We start from the raw sequence: 10,063 nt of genomic DNA on the forward strand, positions 1-10,063 counted from the left end.
CACAGAAAGGCTTTCACTGAGCAATAACAGAGTTCCACAACTTGAACAAACATTTGGCATCTGCCGTTTGGGGCAGCCTTTAACCTTTCCATTAAAAAAAACAAAACAAAACAAAACAACACATTTTGTAGTTTACACTCCTAAAGGGACTGTTATTGCATTTTTAATATCTCCCACATAATGACATCCACCATTTAAAAAGTTTTCTCCGCTAAAACCCAAAGTGAAAAGACAGCACATATTTCATTTCTGCTAAAACTTGAATACGATGTTAAATTTTGTCAGTTCCACATAAGAAAACTTAAAATGACTAAATTTTGTTAAGACAATACAGACTGAAGAGGTACTCAAGTTAAACTAGGCAACACATAGTGTCAGCAATAGTGGTTATGCATTTTTACTCACTTAAAACACAAAAAGCTGAAGTGACAGCAGTAACAACAAATAGATGAACTGGCCTATTTTGTGATCTCTATTTGCTGGGTGCCAGAAACGAGGTATATGGATCAATAAGAAAGTCTGCTTCAGGTGTAACTGTATGTCATATTTTTTACACTCTTACTTATAAATCTACAGACTAGGTTTGAAACAGAGTGAAGTAAAAATGCACGTAACTGAACAGACTTGGTTCTTACTGTGCGTTAAAAGACAAAAAAGGCAAGAGAAGACAAAAGAAAGACACTGCTATAGTTTGTGACACATTCACATGCTCAACTGACTTAAAACGTGTTAAACTTCATATTACTGTTAAAGCTGCAGTTTGCTGCTTTTACCTCCCATGGCACATTAGAAAGTCTCTTCATATTAGCCATAGTAACAGCCACTTCTCCCCTGTGATAGTCAGAAACAAACTCATACAACTGGCATTGCTGGTGCTGGCCTGTTAGAGCCATGACAAGACAGATTTAAGTTTAAGAAAAAACAGCTTTTTTAATCCAGGGGCCAGCCCTCCTGCTCAAAAATGAGCTCCACTGCCTCCTTTACATCCTGGACCACAAAGGATGGCTGTGTGAGGGTGGGGTCAAAGCGAAAGTCCCTGTGGCCGTGAAAGATGTGCTGCTCAGTGACAGTTTGTGTTGGATCTGAGGGCAGCTCCTCCTGGTCTCTGCTGTAAACTCCTGTGCACACCAAGATGGAGCTACACCCCTCAGGAAGGTCTTCTTCCACTCCATATGCACCAGATGCTCCGCCAAGTTCAGTTGATGTCATTTTCAGGGTGTCATCAACAGTTTCTGCTCCCCCGGCCTTAGCCTGCATCTGGGCCTTGGTGCGACGAGCAGCCTGGAGGTAGTGGTTGTAGAGGTTTGCTCCGTATATGTCAGCCATGGGGTTATCACTGTGAAAACAAAGCAAGACATGCACAGTGTTTCAGGATAAATTAAAACCTTTTGTGAAGGATACAAAGCCTTTCACGAGTACAAGTCACATTTTACGATGTTCAACCGGGAAATTCTGACTTTATGTTTGAATAGCAAACAAAACCAGAGCAAAATTTGTTTGCTGAAGTTAATGTGATGACTTCCCCTTCACATCGGATCATTCTTTTTCCATGATAAGCTTTTAAACTATGAAAATAAATATTGGTACAAACCATACAACCGGAATCAAATTCATTTAAATTTAAAACAAAATATGAAAAGTTCAAGTTAAAACTTTGGAAAGCACTGTTGAATGTTTAAATCTAGTGTCTAATGTGAGTCACTCACCCTATAGCGTAGAGTCTCTTTACAGGTGTAGTCCAGCCGAGTGCCTCAGCCTGCTGTTTGATCAGCAGCTCAGCGTAGTTATAGGTCACCACACTGGGTTTACCGATCAGAGCCTCATACTTCAGGTCATTACCCGTTACCTTTTTGTAGAGACTCTCCAAGCACACCAAAAACATGCCATGACCAAACCTACAACAGAGGGACATCAACATTTCTTTGAAACATTAAAAAAAAAAAGGTATTTCCTCTCCGATGTGTTTTCTTTTAACCAAAACTCTACCTGGGGTTCTTGGCTTCAGCCATCCACAGCAAGTCCATGTTACAGGCCAGAACAGGGATGTGGGGGTACCGCACTGAGCTCCAGTTGTTGTCAGGGTTCCCATTAGTCAAGAGCACATCAACTATCAGCTGGAGGTTAGTCTCCCATCTGATTGGCTCCCCGAATAAAATAACAGCTGTGAAAGGATACAGATGGAGACAAAACTTATACAACAGATATATTCAACAGTTTATTATTAACACAATATTGCTTAGGAATTCTGCCACAGTGACAGGAATAATTCAGAGTATAAACATACCGTCAATTGGCGGTAAGCCTTTGGTGGGAGGAATCTGTAAAACATAATTCACCTACATGGTAAGATGTCTAACTCATCAATGACAGATCACAAACTGGAGCTTTAATATGAAAGCTACTTACACTGTCTTTGGGCCGTCTGTTGTGATCTACAACATCTAGAAGTGGATATGCTTCTCTGAGCATGTCTATCGTAACAACATCCTGAAAGCCCAGACTGGAGTTTAGCAAGTTAAAGGAAACAGAGTTTGTGGTACAAAACAAGGTAAATTGAAAGTAAATGCTTCAATCACCAAAACAAGTCACAAATATATTGAATAAATGAGGAAATAACTTCTACTTATCAAGCTGAAAAAAATCAAATGAGCAAGAATCCTTTAAAAAGCTGTTGATGAGACAGCCAGGCAGCAAAAGAGAAGCAAGAGTTCAAAGGTTGAATACTGATAACAAAGCAGAGACTGAACAGAACATGAACACTCCCAAAGGGAGTCAAGAAACAGGAGTCACTAAATTTAAGATGGGATACTTGTGGGCCACCTCCTCCACAGGACCCTGTCCTGACACCAGCACACGCATTTTATGAAACTGCGTAAACATACGCAGTGGGCTGTGGGACAGCATGACCTGATCTGGAGATACCTGAGACAAAATCACAGTACAAAAGAAAAGTTTATCTTAAAGGAAACAGGAAAGCTGCCAAAAATTTGATATGACTTTAAGAGTTAGGTTTTCAGTTTACCTCCACATCTAAAAGGTGAGACAGATGCTCAGCCTTGGTCTGCCTCATGCAGTTCCCAGCATTGGTGACAAACACCACAGGCATCTTGTATTTCCCGTTGCTGTCAACCAGGTTCCTGAAGCACTGTTTGGCTGCCGGGATCGGTGTCCTGCCACGGACCAGAACCCCATCAATGTCAAAGAGGAGCCCAAAGGAGTTGGGGCCCTGAGGAGGGCACTGGGCCAGAGGGAGGGGTCATGTGCAGTGTGAAAACATGGGATTGTTCATTAACCTGCTGTGGTATAACAGGCTTGACATAATCTCCTCATCTAAAACACAGTGAACTGACTGGTCTGTACAAACCGGTGTGGCTGGAGCAGATGAATAACTTGGTAATAAATCATAGTAACTGAAATTGTTAAAGTGTTGTGTGCCATCATTGGTCAAGATTGTGCCACTGTGTGTGAGTTGATTTGCTTAAGCTTGGTATTAATGCGTTTTGACTCTGCTGTGAACTTTTAATGACAAAATGAGCAGAACACCCAAAAGCCAACTGTCAACAGACGAACATAGGTTTCTGTCGCTGTTTTATATAGATACACTACTTACATTGAAATAAGACTGAATGAAAATTCTACTTACATGAGTATAACTCCGTGAGGTTGCCAGCGGGATGTTAACTTGTTTTGAGACTCCCTCACAGCTTGACTTCAGCAGTCGCCAGCCAGTTTTCAATGACCTTATTCTCTGCATTTCTCCGGGCACTTGGTTGTCAAAGCCGGTGGTAAACAACAAGCACAAAAAGACAGAGCTGCGCTAGCTTTAGCTTAGCTAGCAGTAACTGTCGACCGAGCGACTCCAAAGACTAAAGAAAAGGGTCATGATGATTTCTCAATAAGTGGGAGTCAATGCTCAACTCTGCGATATCTCTTCATGCTGGGTACACACACAGCGACCATTCACTCCGCCGCTAATGGCAGCTAGTAGGCATGCGCAAACCATAAACGCACAAACCTGAGCACACGACTTCCGGAGACAACATTACGCACCTCATGGAAAAGGAAAGTTGTTATTTCGTAGAAATGAAAGCTAACGCACCTTACACATTTACATATTAACTACAAAGTTTCAGTTCTAAAAATTAACCCCGAAACTTATTTCTAGTTTGTTACAGTGTCATAAACCATAACATGAAGAGGAATATTTCAGAGTTACTGGGTTATTATATATGACGTAAAAGCTATTCTGGTAAAAGCAAACATTTTAGATTAAATACACTGGGAGAAGCATGACAATTTGAGAGCTTCAGTGACATTTGTGGCACGTATTTGTCATACTTCTACATTAAATATTGGATGAAGCCTGTGGCTCCTTGGCTCATGCAGTCTTGTATTATTAGATTTATTGCTTTAAAACAAAACGTATTAATAAAGGCAAATAAATACAAAGTTTATCTCCAATGTTTTAATTGTTTTTGTTTATGTGTACATTCAAATGTGCTGTTTAAAATATTAGCAGATAAATTTAAGACACATTTCTCTATTTTAATTGGCCAATTTACAGTCATTTACTTGATTTCCTGTACACAAAATGGCTGTTTAAATGGTTGCGTTTTCATTTGACTTCTCTGAGAAATGTGTTGACCTGAATTTGAGTAGGAAAATGTTTATTCAGTTTGAAATTCCTCACTCCTTTTCAAGATGGTGAAGTGTATGGGATTCACTGTGAAGGATTAAAATACAGCATTTCATGATTCTGCAGGTTTTCTCATATTTATGACGGTCTAAAAAATGTTTAGCATGGTAAACTTTAGCTTTTATTGGTTTGGCTGCAAGTCTTTGATTAGAGAAATATTGATGGAAAGGGGGCCTGATACCGTGTATGGTATCTCAACTTTCCCTAACAGTAACACTCATTTAGAGTTTTTCTTAGTGTTCTGGGTAAGAACTGCACTTTTCCGATGACAAGTCAAAACATCTGCAGGGAGAAAAACCCCTGTTCTTATTCCTGCTGGCATAGCCATTTATGAATATTGTTGCATGTATACAGTGATTTTAAAATGTAGAAAAACATCTTTATTGGTCAGAAGTAAAAAACATATTTCCTCTGAGACCAGTGATAAACAAAGAAGCACAGACATACAAGAATCAAACTACCAACCTCACAAAACTTTAGATTCTCTACTGCAGGAGGACATGGCAATTTTGTCTGTTCCTCAGCTAAATCTGAGCTCATTTTCCAGTCCATAGATCTTTGCCTTTAGAGCCATCAGCTCACTTTGAACCTTCTTTGTCCTTGTGTTTGTCTGTCGGACTTCCTGCAGAATGGCTAAATCCTGGTTGGGTCCTACATTTAGAGTAACCTGCAGATACAGAAACACCAAAACAAACTGTTAAGACAATAACAACAGCCTCGAAACAGGCTTTTTGTGTTGACATTAAGAACTTTTACAAAAATCAATATAAAACATGAACAACATCTAGCACAATGAGGAAGTAGTTCCTCGTGTTTTTTTCAGAGATCGTTTCACCTTGAGCAGCTGTTTTTCAACATCTTTGAATTTCTGCCTGAGGTGCTTCAGGTCTGTCTTGAAACCCTCCACCTCCATGGCCCTCCTCTTCTCCAGGGCTTCATACCGCTGAGTCATCAGCTGGAGACGCTTCGCAATTTTGTCTGAACGCTCCTGCACGCAGAAACATAATTGACATTAAAAATCTCAGGAACAACAAACTTGGGTTGCACATTACATAAGAACAGTTAATACAAGGCTTTTATTTATGTGATGGTCGGTACCTTAAAAATTTCTCTGCCCACATCTCCTTCTTCTCTGATTTGAGACAATTCTGTCTCCAATGAAATACACTGCTCTCTGTACATCTCTGCAAGACGGTGGGCTTGCTTTAAATCCTCCTGCAGTGCCTGGTCAAACATAATGTAAGTGGTTCATAAAAACTTTCAACAGTACGATGAGCTTTAATGTCAATACAAGTTTTACACTTCTTCCCTTTCTTAACTTAAAAAAAAAACAAAATTATTTACACATATTACCTTCATCTGTTCTTTGTGTGTCTGCAGTGACTCAGGCTGAGGCCGGGGTTGCAAAAGGGCTGAAGTTCCACTGAACTGCTGCATTCGCCCCATCTCTGCACCAACAGCGGACCCTCCCTTCCTCAGGCGATTGTGGCACGTGTCCAGCTCTCTCAGCAGCCGGTCTTTCTCCACCATCCAGCTCTTCTCATGAGCCCGCGTTTCAAACTTGAGCTGTAAGAAATCTTTGGTACTCTCATGCAACAAATTCTGGGTTTTCTGTAGCCTGTGGAGACAAACATTTAAGGAAGGGAGAGTTTATTATGAGGACGGGCCAAAAAATCATGTTCAATTCCTTTCCTTCAAAAAGTAGTTAAAAGAATAAGGAATAGAGTCTTTTTCAAGAGACCGACATCAAAAAGATGTTGAACATTGCAATTGCACAGTGGTGGTAAACAGCTTGTTACAAACTTCACTGAGCAGACCCACTTGTCATTCAGAGCTGTAATTCTCTCGTTATCTCTCTGCTGTTGCGCCTGGGCCTCCTCTGTTTTGATCCGTCGATCCTCCAGCAGAGACTCCACTTGCTCTTTGGCCAGTCGGGTTTGTTCCTCCAGCTGAGCCTGCAGAGCTTCTACCTGGAATAATGAGTCAAAAAATATAAAAGCCAGAAATGTTGTTCTCCTGCAACGCAAACAGTTCATTTTTATACTGGAGATTGTAGTTCTTGGGGATGACAGCACATTAATTAAACTTTATGTAATTCGGAGAATTGAGACAGTTATAATATCTACACGTACCTGCAGCAATAATGTTTGATTATCACTTTTGTATTGTTCCAGGCTCTCACCATTAGCCCTGTCTGCCGATTTCATTCTTCTGCCCTCCTCTGTTAATAAAAAGGGAAATCAAAGCAAAAAAGTGGACTTCATGATAAACTTGTAATAACATTATTCTATCAGACATAATTCCAGTGATACTTGATATAGTGAATATCAGAATGAAAAGGGCGTTTCTAAGGTTGTTTTCCAACCTTTCCTGGTTGTAGCAGGTCTTAACTTCGTCGGCCTGAGGCTCAGACTTTCCTCCAATCTCGACTCTGCATTCCTTTGAGCAACAGTGACCTGGAATAAATTCATCAGACTGAATTCTAGTTTTAACAAAATAAAATGTACCCCATCCCTTTGGTCACAATCTTCAGTTCTGATCAAATACAAAGGCAACATTTGAAGCTGAAAATATATCAGGGATACGTAGAAAAAATCCCAAGAAAAAAATCTTCACTGAAAGACGTGTACCCTGTGAGGGGGCTCTCGGTGGAAATATGTGATCTCTCCAGCATCAGGACCCACAAAGGCAAGAAGGTGCTGGATTTTCTTCCTGTCCTCCAACTCTCTGAACAATTACAAAAAGATGGTCAGATAGTTTTTGTACATAAGTGAACAACTTGGGGTGACGCATGAGTCACATACAATCAAAGACAACATACAGAATGTCCAACCCCTACTCATTAGACAGCTCAGTAGCTTATTTCAATTGACCAAAGGCCTCTTTTCATCAAAGTTTTCCAGTCAGTAAACAAATAATTCAATAAAAAGTAGACTTGACTATAGTCATTATTACAGTTGTGCTATTTATGCTTAAATTTTAAAAGTTGTGCACTGAAAAAAAGTCATATAACTTCTATTCACCTGATCTTAAGTCTGTCGTTTTCTGCATAAAGTCGCAGTGATTGTTCTCTCTCTTGGAAAAGGAAGACTTGCATGTCACTCAGGGCATTTTGCAATTCCGCAATTTCTCCTTCACGCTGTCGCACATCCCACTGTAGCTTATGCTGGAAGATACACAGGGCGGATACAGGTTGTGTTACAACAGGCAAATACACCCCTTAAACATAATGCCACATATGACTCAGTACTCTGTCCTACCTGATCCTCTGTGTTTCCTCTGTACTTCTCCAACATCTGAAGCAGCTCCTCATGTTCTGCATCAAACTGGGCAATCTTCGCTCTGTAGAACTCAAGCAGCTCTCTGGAGGGTCTGAGGTACGCCAGCCGCTCATGGATCGGGGGGAGTGGGGAGTCAGGTTCTCGACCAGGAGTACGTGTTTTGGTTCTGACAGAAAAGAAAAAAAAGACTTCAGAGTTAATTATGACAAAGAACAATTATAAATTAATATTCATTGACACATATTCTTTTCATGCTTAGATGGACAAATGCCAATGTTTCTCCTAAAGCCTGTTGTAACATGGATTTTGATATCATACATATTTTGTATATAGCAGAAAGTGCAAATGAATGATTATCCAGGCATTCAAGCCACCTGAAGGAATAAGACTTAGCTTGTATAGATTATGTGTTGACACACTATTAAAATAAGTCAGTGCTTCCTTCATCCATTTAAGAACGGAGTACCTTTGTGTACTTTTTCTTACCTGTGTGGTGTAGCATCTTTCTTTGGAGATCCCATTCTTGTACGAAACACTGACAACAAAGGGGAACACTAAGTGATTGGTGGAGCAGGTATATACATCAATATATTCTATGTATGCAATAACAACTAGAGGCTTTACAGAAAAAAAAAACAATTTGAGGAAGAAGGCAGTTTTCACAGCATTTTTTCTTTTACTTTTTTTACTTTAAACAGAAGATCTATCCCACAAACAAATCAAGAAGTGAGTCTACTTGTAGGTAAAGGGGAAGACCAGTACAATTAAGTCTCATAGCACTGTGTGCCAACAATCAAAAATTTACTGATAAATGGCTTCGTTTTAATTATCATTGAATGGGCACTGAGAGGGGCGGGTAGTTGGTGAGCACAGTCAACTATTAATAGGAACAGGCTACTTTTACAAGTTTTCATGCGCATATCAAAATAAGAGATAGCTCCACTCATAACATAGTATACTCTCAGTAACTTTACTAGAAAAGACAGGAACTTAGCCTTGCTATCACATTTGCAAAGTTAGTAATCTCGTGTTTCGTATGTCTTCCATGACAACATTGACAACATTGAGGCTGTTAAAACATTATTTTTGAATAACTAAATTAGAATTTTAGTTTTAGTGCAACAGAGTGTTTCCGCTATTTCTATTCCAAATTCTTGTATAAATCACACAGACTCAAAGCTTTTTAATAACTCACAGTTGATATTTGTGGTAGGTGGACGGCGTCCGTTGCTACCAAGCTTTTAAAAACCGGAAGTTACGTCTCTCCGTCTTCTTCGTGGAAAATCGAACGCATTTAAGGCAACTTCCCCAACTAGCGGCGGGTGAGGCTACTACATCACCAGTATTTACTGTACAGTAGATACAAGTCATGTCAAGTCATGTGGTGGGTTCCCCAGAACAGGGTGTGATTTGGCAGCAAACCTTTGATGACCTTCATATATCGAAAGTGGCCACAACACGTTGTTGTGAAGTCATGGGCAACTTCTGAGTAAATACGGTTGATAAAGGCTGTGGGAAAATACTTGATTCATGAACCTTCTCAGAAGCATTTTATTGCAAACAGTAAGATATGAACAGAGATAAGATGAAAGGTTTGAGTAAATTGACCAAATTAAGGCATAGAGTGACCGGGTAATTCTACCAATAATGTACATTTTTATTGAAAATATCTTGGATTTCTTTTTCTTGAATATTAAGTAGGGAATTCTAGACCGTAAGAGCTATTCCCCATCTCAGCACATTGAATTAAAAACATTTTCAAATATGTTTTGCCATCTTGGGTGAAAAAAGTCAAAATTTTCAAAGAATGTTAAAAAGGTAGTGTAATTCTCTGAAATTCAAAATTTACTAAATGTCTAATTAACCTATTTTGTTTGACCCATCATATAGAACTCACCCTGACCAGCGCAACTTTTATATAACCAAATGATAACACTTCTCTAGACGTCTATAAGCACAAGCCACTTTTTTTTGTCAAGTTTTTGAAGGAACGTCACTTCCTCTAAAATAAAGGAAATGTTTTAAAATGTGTGAAGATATTTTAAGGATTAAATTTACATTTGAGTCACATGTAAACCAAGCCAAA

General features: G+C 39.5%; 2 protein-coding genes across 3 annotated transcripts; both read right to left on the reverse strand.

The window, feature by feature from the left end:
• Positions 1–930: 930 nt before the first annotated feature.
• hdhd5 (haloacid dehalogenase like hydrolase domain containing 5) lies at positions 931–4,002 on the reverse strand. 2 transcript variants are annotated; one of them, XM_074677698.1, is made up of 8 exons: positions 3,644–4,002; positions 3,023–3,170; positions 2,810–2,922; positions 2,407–2,500; positions 2,285–2,318; positions 1,987–2,161; positions 1,707–1,895; positions 931–1,336 (listed from the first exon to the last, which is right to left on the reverse strand). In XM_074677698.1, coding segments are annotated over exons 1-8 (1,161 nt in total). In that variant the 5' UTR covers positions 3,646–4,002. The 2 variants fall into 2 exon arrangements, with proteins under 2 accessions (XP_074533799.1, XP_074533798.1); XM_074677697.1 differs by having other exon boundaries at positions 3,023–3,238.
• A 606-nt stretch (positions 4,003–4,608) lies between these two features.
• Positions 4,609–9,275, reverse strand: ccdc77 (coiled-coil domain containing 77). Its single transcript, XM_074677906.1, has 12 exons — positions 9,173–9,275; positions 8,464–8,512; positions 7,957–8,143; positions 7,720–7,862; positions 7,327–7,423; positions 7,062–7,152; positions 6,829–6,917; positions 6,518–6,666; positions 6,050–6,314; positions 5,795–5,920; positions 5,532–5,684; positions 4,609–5,363 (listed from the first exon to the last, which is right to left on the reverse strand). The coding sequence occupies exons 2-12, from the start codon at positions 8,496–8,498 to the stop codon at positions 5,217–5,219; spliced, it is 1,482 nt and encodes a 493-aa protein (XP_074534007.1). The 5' UTR covers positions 8,499–8,512; positions 9,173–9,275; the 3' UTR covers positions 4,609–5,216.
• Between the last annotated feature and the right edge of the window lie 788 nt (positions 9,276–10,063).

This window comes from Halichoeres trimaculatus, unplaced genomic scaffold (genome assembly GCF_033239565.1).
Source record: "Halichoeres trimaculatus isolate MK-OKI-2021-1 unplaced genomic scaffold, fHalTri1.1 fHalTri1_scaffold_10, whole genome shotgun sequence".
Taxonomy (NCBI): domain Eukaryota; kingdom Metazoa; phylum Chordata; class Actinopteri; order Labriformes; family Labridae; genus Halichoeres; species Halichoeres trimaculatus.